Consider the following 17994-nt stretch of genomic DNA (forward strand, 5'->3'; position numbering starts at 1 on the left):
ACTCAGCTTAAATTCATATTTCTAAGTAAAAGAAGCCAGTCTGAAATGGCTACATATGACACTGTGAAAAAGGCCAAACTAGAGAGACAGTAAAGGATCCGTGGCTGCTAGGAGTGTGGGAAAGGAGATGAAGGAGTGGAGCACAGCAACTATTAAGAGTGAAATAATTCTGAATGATACTGTGATGGTCAGCACATGGCTATGCATTTCTCAAATCTCACTGAACCCAGGCAATACCACGAGGAACCTTAACATAAACTGTGTGCTTTCGTTAATCATAATGCACTTATACTGGTTCCTTAATTATATTAATAACAAATATGCCACAGTAATGCAAGATGTTAATAGCAGGGCAAGTTCTCAGTGGAGTACTGGGAGCATGCATTTGATTAGAGGGATGACTATTCATATATATCAATGGTTCTCAACGGGACATCCACTGAAGAAATTTAGCAATGTCTGAAGACATGTCTGGTTGTTACAACTAGGGGAATGGGTGGGTGTTATTGGCGTCTAGTGGGTACAGGCCAGAAAGGCTGCTACGATCCTAAAATGCACAGGACAGCCACCCACAACTGAGAATTATCTAGCCCAAAATGTCAAGCGTGCCAAAGCTGAGAAACTCTGATTAATGCATATATAATCAGCAACCAGGCAGCGTTCAGTCTATTGTAGTTGCAAAATAAATACCTCTTTAACAAACGATACAGGGATGACTGAATGGATAAACTTAACAATAAAGACGATGAGAAACAAGGAGACAGGCAGGGAGGGAGGGATCATAGGTTCCCTCCTCAGGAAAGAACAAAAAGTTGTACAGGGGCAAATAATTAAAACCCCATGTGACAGCAATGACAGTAGACGCTTATGTGAAGCCTTTCCTTCTCTACAGATGTGAGATCACACCCGCTGACTTGGTTTCTTAATGAGTGTATCTCAAGCCTGACTTTATGCATTATGACTTTTGATTCAGAAGGCAGATCTCCCTCACTTCAGGTTTTATCTCTGAGAAGTAAATTTCCCATGGACTTGATGATATGTACATCTCATAGCACCATGCATTGTCCTCTAATGGTTCAGCCAAATAAAGCAGGAAAAGGAGGGAATATTGAAGTACCTAGTATCATTTCTTCCCCTTTTAAAAAGTATGACATGAAAAACTGCTTGTGTGTGTGTATATATATATATATATACACACTACATTTCTTTACAATTCACACCTGAAAGTGGCTATGGCTTTAAAGGAGCTGGAGCACACGGGGCCTTTGGTGATGACGCAGCTCCGTGTATTGACTGCAGTGCTAGTTACGTGAAGCCATACATGACAAAAGTGCATGCACGTGCACACGCGTGCACACACACGCACACACACACACACACACACACACACACACACACACACTCTCTCTCTCTCTCTCTCTCTCTGCAGGTATAACCGGTGAAATGGAGACTGTGTCAATGTCAAGTTCCTCATTTTCATACAGTACTATAGTTATACAAGACATTAACATTCAGGGAGGCCAATGAAGGGAACACGGGACCTCCCTGTACATTTCCTGGTAACTTTTTGTGAATCTGTATTTCAAAATAAAAAACTAAAAGCAAAGTCTAATAAATTTCTGAAATCGGTTAGTTCTGCCTTACTACACTGAGCTCTATTTTATTAATAAAACAATAATTATACATTAGAAAAAGTCATTTCTTCTAGAAGCTAAGGGGGAAAAGTAAAGAAGAAAATCATATTTTTCTTAAATACCACTGTCCTAGAAACATGGTAGATGATTTAAATGTATCTCATTTAACCTTTGAAACAATCCTGTAAGGTATTATTAAGTATTTGTATCATTTTGTAAGTGGAGAACCTAAATTTTTAGAATGATAAATTTGTCCAAGATCACATGCTTATACACTGAGTACATCGTGTGAAATGCCTGGCTAGATGAATCACCAGCTGGAATCAAGATTGTTGGAAGAAGTATCAACAACCTCAGACATGCAGATGATACCACCCTCATGGGAGAAAGAGAAGAGGAACAAAAGAAACTCTTGAAGAAGGTGAAAGAGGAGAGGGCAAAAGCTGGTTTAAAACTCAATATTCAAAAAATTAAGATCGAGGCATTGGGTTCCATCACTTTGGCAAACAGGTGGGGAAAAAAATGCAAACAGTGATGGGCTTTCTTTTCTTGGGCTCCAAAAACACTGCAGACAGTGACTACAGCCATGAAATTAAAAGATACTTGCTCCTTGGAAAAAAAGCTATGACAACCCTAGACAGGGTATTAAAAAGCAAAGATATTACTTTGCCGACAAAGGTCCATATAGAAAAACCAAAGCTATGGTTTTCCTAGTAGTTATGTATGGATGTGAGAGTTGGACCATAAAGAAGGCTGAGTGCCGAAGAATTTGATGCTTCCAACTGTGGTGTGGGAAAAGGCTCTTGAGAATCTCCTGGACAGCAAGGAGATCAAACCAGTCAATCTTAAAGGAGATCAGTCCTGAATATTCATTGGAAGGACTGATGATGCTGCTGAAGCTCCAATACTCTGGCCACCCGATGTGAAGAGCTGACTCGTTGGAAAAGACCTGATGCTAGGAACGACTGAAGGCAGGAGGAGAAGGGGACGACAGAGGGATGAGATGGTTGGATGGCATCACCGACTCAATGGATGTGATTTTGAGCAAGCTTCAGGAGACAGTGAAGGACACGGAGGCCTGGCATGCTGCAGTCCATGGGGTTGCTGAGTCAGACATGACTGAACAACTGAATGACAACCCATGGTTAAAGTGTTCAATGACAGAGCTAGGATTGGAATGCAGTCCTGTTACAAACCAAATCTAACCTTTCCAAGCATGACTGCCTCCCACTTTAGCTTACAGTAAGTATCAGTATTTACCAACTAAACTTAGCAAATGGATCTTCTTAAGACTCAAAAGAACAGGTGGGGGTGAGGGAAAATGCCCTCCCCTCCAAAGCCCTCATGAACAATACTGTCTTTGGTGAAAAGAAATAATTTATCTGCAGTTCCAGAACCACAACCCCTCATCTGAAACTCTTAGGGCCAAGTGTGTTTCAGAATTCCTAACTTTGGAATGTAGAAAGGTAGTATGGCACATATATTATCTATTACACTAATATCAAGTCAGACTGGGGGCTAGACACTGTAGTTAAACACAGTATCATTTCTGGAGTGAAACAGAAGGATACTCATACTAAGCAGAAAAAATTATAAATACCTTCAAGTTAGTCCTAGTCATTTTGCTATCAAGTAAGTTTACCAAAAAACTTTTGGTTTTAAGGATTTTAGGATTTTGGAATCACAGGTAATGGATTAAAAACATGTAATATGTTACACACACAATATGCACACTCCACTCCATCACCACTCTAACAATGAAAACTGATTTTTAAAGTTCTTGACTACAGAAAAAAGAATCCTATTTTTACACCAACACCTTAAAGAAGACTACCCCTTGAAAAATATACCTGAATTCATCTTCCTACTGAGGGATGCCAGATCATACAGAAGACACTGGTAAAGTGGTTTCTACCAACAGAGTAGGTTCCAGAAGCCTTTCTAAACCAGCCAATGGAATGAGGGCAGTTGGATTGTTTTGTCACGTGTCAAAGAACATACAAACACAATCACTAAGTTGACTGGGGGAATATTATTTGAAGTTTATCAAAGGTATAAAAGATGAACAACCCAACACTGAGACACTACAGATATCACACACATCTAAATGAACAGGAGAGCGGGGAGGAGAGGACCACAGAGGTGGGTGTCAGGGACAGCTCCTCTACCAGCTGGGATCTCTGGGCCTCAGTTCCCTCAGGAGAAAAACACTAGTGCCTATTTTCAGAGAGTTATCCTGAGAGCTGTATTGATCAGTGGGTATATGGTGTTTGGAACATGTGTAGCACAGATATTAGCTGTTATTCTGATCGTCTTAGGCTTCTTTGCAATTATGGAGAATGTCATGGGAATTATTTACAATGGCGCCTTCATTTCTAGTCCCTTGTGTGTGTTTTACTTTCAACTTGAAATTTCAGGCAAGGATAAGAGAAGAATGTGGAAGGCAAATCTGTTCCCAACAGAAGCAGTCTATAAGTACAAAATTAGAAGCAGAATATAAACTGGAGATTCTACAATGAGGGGGAACTCAGAAAGTTCTCTCTTTTGCAACAACATCTGAATAAGCCCACAAGCCCAAACATGCAACTATCTAGTGGTCAATAGATACTTTGCCCAATCTATTCTAACAGCTAAATATTTTAGGAAGAAGAGCTAAATCTCCAAATTTCATACATTTTTAACTAGAAAGGTAATGACAAGAATGACATAGAATGACTGTATAAGCCTTTCTAAAATGAGCATTCAAAATTCTTATACTTCCCATGAAAAAAGAATAGACTCAGTAATTGGTCCTGATGTCTAATTACTTACAGAAATAACGGAATTGGATCTACCACTCTAATGAATCTAATGATAATCCCATATAACAAATCAAGTCTGGTCACATAGGGGTATTTTTATTTTTACAACCTCTTCACAGCGTTCTCAAGGGAGTTACAATACTCACAATCTAAATTTCCTTATGGGTGGATACCTAGTTTGTGTGTCATTTTTGGTATGAGTAAATATAGGTAACTATTTGATAATCTACAGATCTATAGGTCAAATGCACTGGATTTATGTTTTATTATTAAGAACTCTAGTACTAATAAAACCATTTTTATATAGGTGATTATTTGGTGGTAACCCATATACATGGGAGAAGGCAATGGCACCCCACTCCAGTACTCTTGCCTGGAAAATCCCATGGATGGAGGACCCTGGTGGGCCACAGTCCATGGGGTCGCTAAGAGTCAGACATGACTGAGCGACTTCAATTTCACTTTTCACTTTCATGCATTGGAGAAGGAAATGGCAACCCACTCCAGTATTCTTGCCTGGAGAATCCCAGGGACGGGGGAGCCTGGTGGGCTGCCGTCTATGGGGTCGCACAGAATCTGACACGACTGAAGCAACTTAGCAACAGCAGCATATACATGGGTGGTCCTTCCCACACTTATTTTCCCAGACTATTTTTTAAAACTATAAATTTAACTTAGGATCCATAATATAAGCAGAGTTCTATGAAACTCACTACTGTATTTACTCTCTTGGAATTAGCAAGGATGCTGATCACATAATGATGCTTTTTCATACAGATCCATAAGATGGAACATCAGGCATAAAAGCTGGTGTTCATATTTTTTGTTTTGGGAGGGGTTTTTGGCTGCACCTTGAGGCTTGTGGGATCTTAGTCCCCAAATAATTAAACCTCAGCCTGGCTCTGGCAGTGAACATGTCGAATCCTAACCACTGGACCACCAGGGAATTCCCAATGGGAATTGTTTTAACTGGTCTGTTCTTAATTTGTTCCTTTATCCCTTTGCTAATAAATCTGAGATAAACGTTCTGACTAGAAAGCATACCAGAATCAGAAAACAAATGATCCTGTTCACTCATTTCAGCCTGGTCATCTGTGTTTATTTTCTCTCATTTTCCAGACACCTTAAATTAATAATGAAAGCATCAACTTATTGTGAGGACCTAGGATGTTTAAGCCTATCTTTTTTATAAAAAAAGAGGAGCATTAATAAATTACATTTTCAGAAAACCATGTCAGTTCCCACATTTACAAAAACTCCCAACATGCACACAATAAATATTTCCCCAACCTTCAGTATAAATATACAACAGTCTTCTCTATAAACCCATCCCCATCTGTTTTCATGTAATTACTTCTTTACATGTTTCTACTTTTAAATAATCCCATAAATAGATGAGGGAAAGAATACAGGCTCTGGGATCAAAAGACAGGATGCCAACTCTAGCCTCAAGACACACACTAGTAATCTTATGCTGTTTGCGTTTCAAGAAATCCATCTGAAAGAGTTAATTTATAAAGATCGAACAAAAAATGATGTATGAATATTACAGCTGAATCCACTGAAAAACAGGATTACAGAAAAAATTCTTCCATAGACAGTCCTTCTATAATCATAGAACACTTCCCCTTAGAAAATATAAAACTTTCAGAGTGCTGTATCACCTCACAATACATTTTTTTACTAAGTTACATGCCAAGCAGTAAATATCTGTCTGGCAAAAGAGAACCATTTAACCAAAATGGTTAAAGGAATCATTCATCACTAACAACAAATCAATGAATTCCCTAAAGTGCTTTTAGAAATACATTCTACATTATAAATAGTATTTTTTTTGTAGCGTAAAGCCTAAGATTGACTATCATGCAAGCACTTGTACTTGCTTAGTGAAATGTGCTGTTATAATGTAGTTTTGGAATATCTTCCTAAATAATCTAGGAAAATCAAATTATGAAAAAAAATTCAGGTGGTGTAATCTTCAAACTCCTTTTATAAAACTGAAGATTAAGAAAGATTGTACAATAAGAAAAGTATATGTACAGATACATAAAATTTGGTTTTCATTTAAATAATGTGTCCTAAGTAACCATGCTTACCAGTGTCATTGGCAGGCTCAGAGGTGAGTGGTTTTGGAGCTGGTGTGTTTTTGGGTCTGGCAGCAACCTGAGATGGAGATGGTGTGTCGTCCCCATTAACTACATATGAACAGCATGAGCTGTGTACTGCAGTGTTTGTAGGTACATGAGTATCTATCCCGTTAGTATCTTCAGCAGCCAACCTCCAAAAAAACAAACAAAAAAGATATCTTACTTCAATGAATTAAAAACAATCACATAACTTTTCATCAGAAGTTTTGTAAGAACATTTACCAAGTTCTTAACACTGAAGCAAAATGACAGGTATAAAGAGTAATGAACAAGAAATATCTTGATTATGTTTTTAAAACATTTTTTACATTTTACATTTTAATACATACTTAAAAGTTTAAATTGGAGAAGGCAATGGCACCCCACTCCAGTACTCTTGCCTGGTAAATCCCATGGATGGAGGAGCCTGGTGGGCTGCAGTCCAGGCGTCGCAAAGAGTTGGGCACGACTGAGAGACTTCCCTTCGCTTTTCACTTTCATGCATTGGAGAAGTAAATGGCAACCCACTCCAGTGTTCTTGCCTGGAGAATCCCAGGGATGGGGGAGCCTGGTGGGCTGCCGTCTATGGGGTCGCACAGAGTCGGACACGACTAAAGTGACTTAACAGCAGTAGCAGCAAAAGTTTAAATTACTTTCAGTTCTAAGTGTATCCACACAGTAAACGTATATTGAGATATATAATCATACTGTCAAAAGTACCTCAAAGCAATGATCAAATTGTATATTTTAAATATTTAAGTTTAAGAATATTAGATTTATTTTTAAAATGTCTGGAAATATTTTCAAAAAGGTCATGAAACTTATAAAAATCAATTCCAAACTGTTGAGTACTGAAAAGACCAAAAACATCTTACAATATTGATCGCAAGCTATTACCAGCACTAAAATAATGAGTACATGATCTGCTGCTGCTGCTGCTAAGTCGCTTTAGTCATGTCCAACTCTGTGCGACCCCATAGACGGCAGGCCACCAGGCTCCCCCATCTCTGGGATTCTCCAGGCAGGAACACTGGAGTGGGTTGCCATTTCCTTCTACAATGCATGAAAGTGAAAAGTGAAAGTGAAGTCACTCAGTCATGTCCAACTCTCAGTGACCCCATGGACTGCAGCCCACTAGGCTCCTCTGTCCATGGGACTTTCCAGGCAAAAGTACTGGAGTGGGGTGCCACTGCCTTCTCCACATGATGATCAGAGAAAGCTAAATATTATATTCCAGAGTTAGAAGAATTTACAGTGTATTCATTACTGCAAATAAATAAATATGTCTACAATTACAAAATCAAGCATTTTAAATCTTATTGGCATTAAGTTAGGCAATATCACGTAAGAATCAGGAGAACTTTCCCAAATACACTGGTAACCCTATACGTCTTCTCCACAAAGCAGCCTTAATTTTTTTTTCTTAATTTAAAAAAATAAATAAATCAGAGCACATCTCAGTCCTGCCCCACCTCATCTATCTCTCTGATCTATTTCTCTCCAAGCTGTTCCTTGCCTACTTTGCAATAGATATATTAGTATATCAATTTTATATGAAAATCAGGCCAAAGAGTCTTCAAATGTTTATTACAAACCATTAGATACAGGGAGTAAAATTATAATGACTTACAAGATTATCAAAGAAAGGTTAAATATATTCTAGAGTTAGAAGAATCTGCAGAGCAAAAGGGCTTCTCCAATGGCTCAGTGGTAGAGAATCTGCCTTCAATGCAGGAGATGTAACAGACATGGTTTTGATTCCTGGGTTGGCAAGATTCCCTGGAGGAGGAAATGGCAACCCACTCCAGTACCCTTGTCTGAAAAATCCCATGGGCAGGGGAGTCTGGTGGGCTACAGTTTACAGGGTCACAAAGAGTCAGACAGGACTGAGCACACACGAGCACGCGCACAGAACAAAAATTAACTAGAAAGAATCAGTGTCCTTGTTTTACTTGCTATTTCCTCTGGAATGTTCTTCTCTCAAATCTCTGTATGGATGGCACATTTTTGGCCTTTTAATTGTAGCTTGAATGGCACTTCCACAGAGATGATTCCACGACATTTCTCTTTATAAAGGGTTCCTTTACATTCCTGTCACCCTGTCCTGTGTTTCGATGACTTCATAGTTCTTATCACCATCTCCAATTAGCTGATTTCTTTCCTCACTTGTCTCCTATCTACCTCTATCCTGCCAGAATGAAAATTCCACAGGAACAGGACTTGTGTTCTTAGTGCTTGGACTAGTGCCTGCCACCAAACAGGCACTCAGTAAGCACCTGGACAAATTAACAACACTTTTCCTTGTCACCCACATATTTGGAATGAGATGTGTTCAGGAATTTGGGGAAGGTAAAGCTTTGAAAGGGCTTCCCAGGGGGCACAGGTGGTAAAGAACCCACCTGCCCATGCAAGAGACCTAAAAGACTTGGGTTCGATCCCTGGGTCGGGAAGATCTCCTGGAAAGAGGGTATGGCAACCCACTCCAGTATTCTTGCCTAGAGAACCCCCATGGACAGAGGAGGCAGGCAGGCTACAGTCCATAGCACACAGAGTCAGACACAACTGAACCAACTTAGCAGGCACACAAAGCTTTGAAATTTCTCTCAAGTGAATCTGATTTGTATACCCTTCCCTAAGCCACTCAGCAAGGATCAGTGACCTGGGAGACAGAGTAAAAGAATGCAACTCAAGTTTTCCTGGTGCTGTAGAACTAATCTTTGATTCAAAATGTATTGCTATGTAATAAGTAACATTAATCTTTAGGTTTGTAGTGATTCAGGCACCTTTAACCATCTAAAATTTCAAAAATTATAATTTTTGATACATATATATACACACACACACACACACACACATACACACTAGAGCATTTTAATCTACCTAATTGCTGTATCCTTTCAGTTTGATTCCTGGGTCGGGAAGACCCGCTGGAGAAGGTATAGGCTACCCACTCCAGTATTCTTGGGCTTCCCTTGTGGCTCAGCTGGTAAAGAATCCGCCTGCAATGTGGGAGACCTGAGTTCGATCCTTGGGTTGGGAAGATCCCCTGGAGCAAGGAAAAGGCTACCCACTCCAGTATTGTGGCCTACAGAATCCCACGGACTGTATAGTCCATGGGGCCGCAAAGAGTTGGACACGACTGAATGACTTTTCACTTTTGAATTTTCTCTATGTGAATAATCATGTGGATACTAAATAAATACATTTATTTAAGCCAAATATATATTCAGAAGACATACTGATTTGTTCAAAGGCTCTGTGAAGATCATTTAACAGCAATTTAGTAGCAATATCAGTAACTGTAGATTTATATAAAAGTCACACTTTGTCATATACCAGCATGATTTTTCAAATGTATTTCACAGCAATGTACTTTCACATGTTCATTCCATTATACTTGATCTATTACATGCTTTTATTCTAATTCAAATTATTTCAAACAGAAAGTCTCTATTAACTGCCTTCAAATGTGAATCTATGGGAGTTGCTGAGATGGCAGGGTGACCTCTAAGAAGAGACCACAATCAGTGCAATATCTATCTTCTAGTGGTTACAGGAAGCTGCCAACTCAGACAGCAGTGAGATAACCGTTTTTCCACATCACCTGACTCTATTTACTGATAAAAATGCCTAAATACAGATTTTTAAGCACCATTTCCAATAAAAAATAAAAAAGAATGAAGTTCTGATATTTCCTACAGCATGGATGAATCATATGCTAAGTAAAAGTCAGTGACAGAAGGTCATATATTGTATGACACGGTTTACAAGAAATGGCCAGAAAAGGCAGATTCACTGAGACAGAAGGTGAGTGGCTGGCAGGAGTTGGGAAAAAAGAGGGGTGGAGAGAGAATGCCCCTGGGTACAGTGTCTTTTTGAGGGTGAAGACAATGTTCTGAAATGAGACACTGGTTACTCAGCTCTGCTAACCTAAAAACCACTGAGATATACACTTTATTCCAATAATATATCTTGTTACAGCTGTGGTTTTTTTTTAAACCACTTTGATAAGAATTCAACCAAATAATACATTTAGATATAAGCTTTTAAAGTCTATGGCAAACTCTAAACGAAGGTTAGAAACTTCATATATGGGAAATGTGGTGTTACTTTGCCACAAATGCCAAAATACAACACTCTACCTGGTGGTCGTCCTTGCTGAAGGTTCTCTGTCTTCATGTAAGGCATCACCATTTTGCTGTACTTCTACTGAATGACAAAAGAGACAGACACTAGGTTTTTTACATACCTCTTGATTTTTTTTTTCCCTTCAAATTTTAATAACCCAAAGTCAGCTTACTGGCTGGAGATGAGCTGCCATTTGTTATATTTTCTTGCTCAATCACCAGTCCATCAAGCACAACTGTTAATTCACCAGTTTGCACGACACCATTCTTGGTTTCCAAGGAAAGTTTTAATTGTTCTTTCACTTTTTCCACTAAGGGAGGGGGGAAAAGAAAAACTAATTTAAAAGTTTTGTTATGTACAAAAACATGTTTCAGAAATCAAAACTATATATCAAGAATGACTCTTATTTAGTGCTTGATGGCTACGTGTGAAAGGAATTATTTGTGTTTTTATCTGTAGGCCCTTCTATACCACACCTGGATCACTTCCTTTAACGCCTAGATGAGTAACTCCTTTCCTTTCACCACATACTTTCAGAATCATCTCTAATTGTCCCTTTACACAGTATAATATTCAGAGAAAATACAAACCTATCTAGATAACAAGTGCAATAATGTCCCAAACTTGCTCTACGGCCCATAGTACAAGGTAAGACTTGTGGTTAAGGCAAAATTTCTGCAGGAGACTCAAGAGGGTTCCTTATTTCAGTTCATGGACTTCTAGCTGTACTTTAAGTAGTCAAATTACTTAAAGCCTCAGTTTCCTCATCACAAAATGGAGATCATAAAAGCATCAAAGGATCCCATGGACGGAGGAGCCTGGTAGGCTGTAGTCCATGGGGTCGCTAAGAGGCGGACACGACTGAGCGACTTCACTTTCACTTTTCACTTTCAGGCATTGGAGAAGGAAATGGCAACCCACTCCAGTGTTCTTGCCTGGAGAATCCCAGGGACGGTGGAGCCTGGTGGGCTGCAGTCTATGGGGTCCCACAGAGTCAGACACGACTGAAGCGACTTAGCAGCAGCAGCAGCAGGAACTGTCATAAGGTCCAAATGCAAAGTCACAGAGAACATTCCACATCTGACACACAGTACATGCTTAATAAATGGCAATAGTTTACTATTTCTTTTTCATATAAGGCCAAATATTGATTCTTACTATCGGGATATCTAATTCTTACTAAATGCAAAGTTATTTTGCTTTAACTTCTATCTCACATAATATATATCAAAAGTATTAATGATTCCTTTATTATTCAAAACAAGTCCAGTTACTTCAATCTGACCTTCATTTTTAAAATCCAAACATATTTTTTACTAGATTATATCCTTGACTTTGGTTCCTCCTACATTTAACAAGATTTTTTTCCCATTTACCAAATATCTAGCACAAATACTTTAATTATCCAAGATAAGACAAACAAAAATCTGGAACCTCTAATCATTACACAGGAATTCTTTGCAAAAAAGTTAAGGACCATGCAATAAAGCCTTGTAGAAGACCTACCCCAACCATCTTCACCCCCATAAACCACATTTCCATTTCAAATCACAAAATCAACATTAATAAAATAGAAAAACTAGAGGAAATTTTAAAGTACCAAGGAAAAAACCCAACCCTGCAAAAGCATAAATTTCAGTTGTATCTAGATTCTAAGAAACTATATCTGAAGAAAGTTAATGACCACCATCCTATTTCATTCATCTGCAATTTGGGGTCTTAGCTCTCATTCTTAAAATATTTAGCTAAGGAGATTCTTAATAGCCTTTCACTACATAATGGCCTATGTGTGAAAAGAATCTAGAAAAGAGTAGATAGATGTATATGTCTTCACTTTGCTGTACACCTGAAACACAGCACTGTAAATCAACTGTACTTCAGTAACATTTTTTTAAAAAAGCCTTTTGAAATCCCTTTAAAGTGAGTCTCTTGATGGAAAACACTTTTTAAAAAAAATGTATTTATTTTTTATTGAAGGATAATTGCTTTATAGAATTTTGCTTTCTGTCAAACCTCAACATGAATCAGCCATAAAGGGAAGTCGCTCAGTCATGTCCGACTCTTTGCGACCCCATGGACTGTAGCCCACCAGGCTCCTCCATCCATGGGATTCTCCAGGCAAGAGTACTGGAGTGGGTTGCCATTTCCTTCTCCAGGGGGATGTTCCCGACCCAGGGATCGAACCCGGGTCTCTTGCATTGTAGGCAGACGCTTTACCATCCGAGCCACCAAAACGTCACTATTTACCATTAAAAATTATGACTCTCCTTGAATAGAATGATCAACACTTAAATCACTATACTAAATGGTAAAGGTGAACACTCCTGTCTGAAATAAAAATCTTTTACAAAGCAATACCAAAAGCATAAGACAACTTCCAGTTGTTACCAAAGACTGAAAGAATAATTCACCACCTGATTAAAGTACACATGCTGAAGATACAAACACTAGTTGAAGTATAGTCTTAAATACACATGCAAAACCAGCCATAGGTATACATATATCCCCTCCCTTTTGAACCTCCCTCCCATCTCCCTCCCCATCCCACCCTCTTGGTTGATCCAGAGTCCCTGAGTTCCCTGAGTCATACAGCAAATTCCCGTTGGCTATCTATTTTACATATGGCAATGTAAGTTTCCATGTTACTCTTTTCATACATTTCACCCTCTCCTCCCCTCTTCCATGTCCATAAATCTATTCTCTATGTCGGTTTTTCCACTGTTGCCCTGTAAATAAATTCTTCAGTATCATTTTTCTAGATTCTGTATATAGGCATTAGAATATGATATTTATCTTTCTTTTTCTGACTTACTTCACTCTGTATAATAGATTCTAGGTTCATCCACCTCATTAGAACTGATTCAAATGCATTCCTTTTTACGGCTGAGTACTATTCCATTGTGTATATGTACCACAACTTCTTTATCCATTCATCTGTTGATGGACATCTAATTGCTTCCATGTTCTAGCTAGTGTAAATTGTGCTGCAATGAACAATGGGATACATGTGTCTCTTTCAATTTTGGTTTTCTCAGGGTATATGCCTAGGAGTGGGATCACTGGGTCATTTGGTGATTTTATTCCTACTTTTCAAGAAAGCTCCATGCTGTTCTCCATAGTGGCTGTATTAATTTACATTCCCACCAACAGTGCAAGAGCGTTCCCTTTTCTCCACACCCTCTCCAGAATTTATTGTTGGTAGACTTTTTAATGATGGTCATTCTGACTGGTGTGAGGTGATAACTCATTGTAGTTTTGATTTGCATTTCTCTATTGAGCGATGTTGAGCATCTTTTCATGTGTTTGTTAGCCATCTGCATGTCTTCTTTGGAGAAATGTCTGTTTAGGTCTTTTTCCCACTTTTTGACTGGGTTGATTGTTTTTCTGGTATTGAGTTGTATGAGCTGCTTGTATATTTTGGAAATTAATCCTGTCAGTTGTTTCATTGGCCATTATTTTCTCCCATTCTGAGGGTTGTCTTTTCACCTTGCTTATAGTTTCCTTTGCTGTGCAAAAGTTTTTAAGTTTAATCAGGTCCCACTTGTTTACTTTTATTTCCATTACTCTAGGAGGTGGATCATAAAGAATTTTGCTTTGATTTACATCATTGAGTATTCTGCCTATGTTTTCCTCTAAGAACTTTATAGTTTCTGGTCTTATATTTAGGTCTTTAATCCATTCTCAGTTTATCTTTGTGCATGGTGTTAGGAAGTATTCTAATTTCATTCCTTTACATGTAGCTGTCCAGTTTTCCCAGCACCATTTATTGAAGAGGCTATCTCTGCCCCACTGTATATTCTTTCCTCCTTTGTCAAAAATAAGGTAGCCATAGGTGCATGGGTTTATTTCTGGGCTTTCTATCTTGTTCCATTGGTCTATATTTCTGTTTTGTGCCAGTACCATACTGTCTTGATGACTGTAGCTTTCTAGTATAATCTGAAGTCAGGAAGGTTGATTCCTTCAGCCCCATTCTTCTTTCTCAAGACTAGTTTGGCTATTCAGGGTCTTATTGTATTTCGATATGAATTGTGAAATTTTTTGTTCCAGTTTTGGGGAAAATGCCATTGGTAATTTGATAGAGATTGTATCAAATCTGTAGATTGCATTTGGTACTACAGTGTTTTCACAGTATTGATTCTTCCTACCCAGGAACATGGAAAATCTCTCCTTCTGATTTATGTCACCTTTGACTTTTTCTCTTTCTGATTTTTCAGAAATGCTAGTGATTTCTGTGCATTGATTTTCTATTCTGCAACTTTCCTAAATTCACTGATTAGCTCTAGTAATTTTCTAATACTATCTTTAGGATTTTCTATGTAGAGCATCATGTCATCTGTAAACAGTGAGAGATTTACTTCTTCTTTTCTGATCTGGATTCCTTTTATTTCTTTTTCTTCTCTGACTGCTGTAGCTAGGACTTCCAGAACTATGTTGAATAATAATGACAAAAGTGGACACCCTTGTCTTGTTCCTGATCTTAGGGGGAAATGCTTTCATTTTTTCACCATTGAGAATAATGCTTGCTGTAGGCTTATCATATATGGCCTTTACTATGTTGAGGTAGATTCCTTCTATGCCCATTTTTTGAAGAGTTTTAATCATAAATGGATGCTGAATTTTGTCACAGGCTTTTTCTGCATCTATTGAGATTATCATATGGTTTTATCTTTCAACTTGTTAATATGGTGTATCACACTGATTGATTTGCGTATATTGAAGAATCCTTGCATCCCTGGAATAAACCCAACTTGATCATTGTGTAATGAGCTATTTGATGTGTTGCTGAATTCTGTTTGCTAAAATTTTGTTGATGATTTTTGCATCTATGTTCATCAGTAATACTGCCTATAGTTTTCTTTTTTGTGTTGTCTTTATCTGGTTTTGGTATCAAGTTGATGGTGGCCTCATAAAATGAGTTTGAAAGTGTTCCTTCCTCTGCAATTTTCTTAAAGAGTTTTAGAAGGATAGGAATTAGCTCTTCTTTAAATGTTTGATAGAATTCTCCTGTGAAGCCATCTGGTCCTGGGCTTTTGTTTTTTGAGATTTTTGATCACAGCTTCAATTTCAGTGCTTGTAACTGGGTTGTTGATAATTTCTATTTCTTCCTGGAAGACTGAACTTTTCTAAGAATCTGTCCATTTCTTCCATAGTCTCTTAAAATCCTTTTTATTTCTGCATTGTCTAGTGTAACCTCTCCTTTTTCATTTCTAATTCTGTTGATTTGATTTTCTCTTTTTTTCTTGATGAGTCTGGCTAAAGGTTTGTGACTTTTGTTTACCTTCTCAAAGAAACAGCTTTAATTTTATTAATCTTTACTATTGCTTCTTTCATTACTTTTTCATTTATTTCTACTCGGCTCTTTATGATTTATTTCCATCTACTAATTCTGTGTTTTTTGTTTGTCTTTTTCCAGTTATTTTAGGTGTAAAGTTAGGCTGTCTATTCGATCTTTTCCTTGTTTTTTGAGGTAGGATTGTATTGCTATAAACTTCCCTCTTAGAACTGCTTTTGCTTCATCCCATAGGTTTTGAGTTGTCGTGTTCTCATTGTTTTGTTTCTGGAAATTTATTGATTTCCCTTTTTATTTCTTCAGTAATCTGCTGGTTATTTAGAAACGTGTTGTTTAATCTTCATGTGTTTCTGTTTCTTACAGTTTTTTCTTGTAACTGATATGTAGTCTCATAGCACTGTTGTCGGAGAAGATGCTTGATACGATTTCAAATTTCTTAAATTTACTGAGGTCTGATTTGTGACCCAACATGTGGTCTATCTGGGAGAATGTTCGATGCACACTTGAGAAGAAGGTGTATTCTTCTGCATTCGGATGGAATGTCCTGAAGATATCAATGAGATCCATCTCATCTAATGTATCATTTAAGACTTGTGTTTCCTTATTAATTTTTTGTTTTGATGATCTGTCCATTGGTGTGTTAAAATCTCCTACTATTGTGTTAGTGTCAATTTCTCCTTTTATGTCTGTTGGTGTTTGTCTTATGTACTGAGGTGCTCCTATGTTGGGTGCACAGATGTTTACAATTGTTGTGTCTTCCTCTTGGACTGATCCTTTGATCATTATGCAGTGTCCTTCCTTATCTCTTGTAATCTTCATTTTAAGGTCTATTTTGTCTGATATGAGGATTGCTACTCCACCTTTCTTTTGCTTCCCATTTGCATGGAATATATTTTTCCATCCTTTCACTTTCAGTCTATACATGTCTTTAGGTCTGACGTGGGTTTCTTGTAAAGAGCATATATACAGGTTTTGTTTTTGTATCCATTCAGCCAGTCTTTGTCTTTTGGCTGGAGCATTTAATCCATTTACATTTAAAGTAATTATTGATATATATGTTCCTATTGCCATTTTCTTAACTGTTTGGGGTTGATTTTGTAGATCTTTTTTCTTCTCTTGTATTTCTTGACTATATAAGCCCCTTTAACATTTGTTGTAAAGCTTGGTTGGTGGTACCAAATTCTCTTAACTTTTGCTTGTCTGAAAAATTTTTGTTTTGTTTTTATTTCTCCATCAATTTTGAATGAGATCCTTGCCGGGTACAGTAATCTGGTTGTAGATTTTTCCCTTTCAGTACTTTAAATATATCCTGACATTCCCTTCTGGCTTGCAGAGTTTCTGCTGAAAGATCAGCTGGTAAATGTATGTGGTTTCCCTTTTATGTTACTTGCTGCTCTCCCTTGCTGCTTTTAATATTCTTTGTGTTCAGTCTTTGTTAGTTTGATTAGTATGTGTTTTGGCATGTTTCCCCTTGGGTTTATCCTGTATGGGACTCTGCACCTCCTGGACTTGATTGACTATATTTCCTTTTCCATGCTGGGAAACTTTTCAATTGTAATCTCTTCAAAAAATGTTCTCATACCCTTCCTTTTTCTTTTCTTCTTCTGGGACCCTATTATTCAAATGTTGCTCTGTCTGATACTGTCCCAGGGGTCTCTGAGACTATCCTCAGTTCTTTTCATTCTTTTCACTTTATTCTGCTCTTTGGAAGTTATTTTCACCATTTTATCTTCCAGCTCACTGATTCATTCTTCTGCTTCAGATATTCTGCTATTGATTCCTTCTAGAGTATTTTTTAATTTCAGTAATTGTGCTGTTTGTCTCTGTATGCCTATTCTTTAATTCTTCCATGTCTTTGTTAATTGATTCTTGCATTTTCTCCATTTTGTTTTCAAGGTTTTTGATCATCTTTACTATTGTTATTCTGAATTCTTTTTCAGGTAGTTTGCCTATTTCCTCTTCATTTATTTGGACTTCTGTGTTTCTAGTTTGTTCCTTCATTTGCATAGTATTTC

The 17994-nt window shown here is 37.8% G+C and overlaps 1 protein-coding gene across 5 annotated transcripts in view; it reads right to left on the bottom strand.

Annotated features, from left to right (window-relative positions):
- The window catches only part of WWP1 (WW domain containing E3 ubiquitin protein ligase 1), a 134231-nt gene that overhangs the window by 56976 nt on the left and 59261 nt on the right, over positions 1–17994 (bottom strand). For 4 of the 5 annotated variants that reach the window (XR_008702421.1, XM_055546728.1, XM_055546726.1 and 1 more), the window contains exons 6-8: positions 10862–10999; positions 10704–10770; positions 6532–6713 (exon numbers count right to left, since the gene is read on the bottom strand). Coding sequence is in view for 4 of the 5 variants with exons in the window: in XM_055546728.1 (XP_055402703.1) it covers positions 6532–6713; positions 10704–10770; positions 10862–10999 (387 nt within the window). In the remaining variant the exon portion in view is untranslated. The remainder of the gene's footprint in view (positions 1–6531; positions 6714–10703; positions 10771–10861; positions 11000–17994) is intronic. The other variant, XM_055546730.1, reaches the window with a different exon arrangement.

Source organism: Bubalus kerabau, chromosome 14 (assembly GCF_029407905.1).
Source record: "Bubalus kerabau isolate K-KA32 ecotype Philippines breed swamp buffalo chromosome 14, PCC_UOA_SB_1v2, whole genome shotgun sequence".
Taxonomy (NCBI): domain Eukaryota; kingdom Metazoa; phylum Chordata; class Mammalia; order Artiodactyla; family Bovidae; genus Bubalus; species Bubalus kerabau.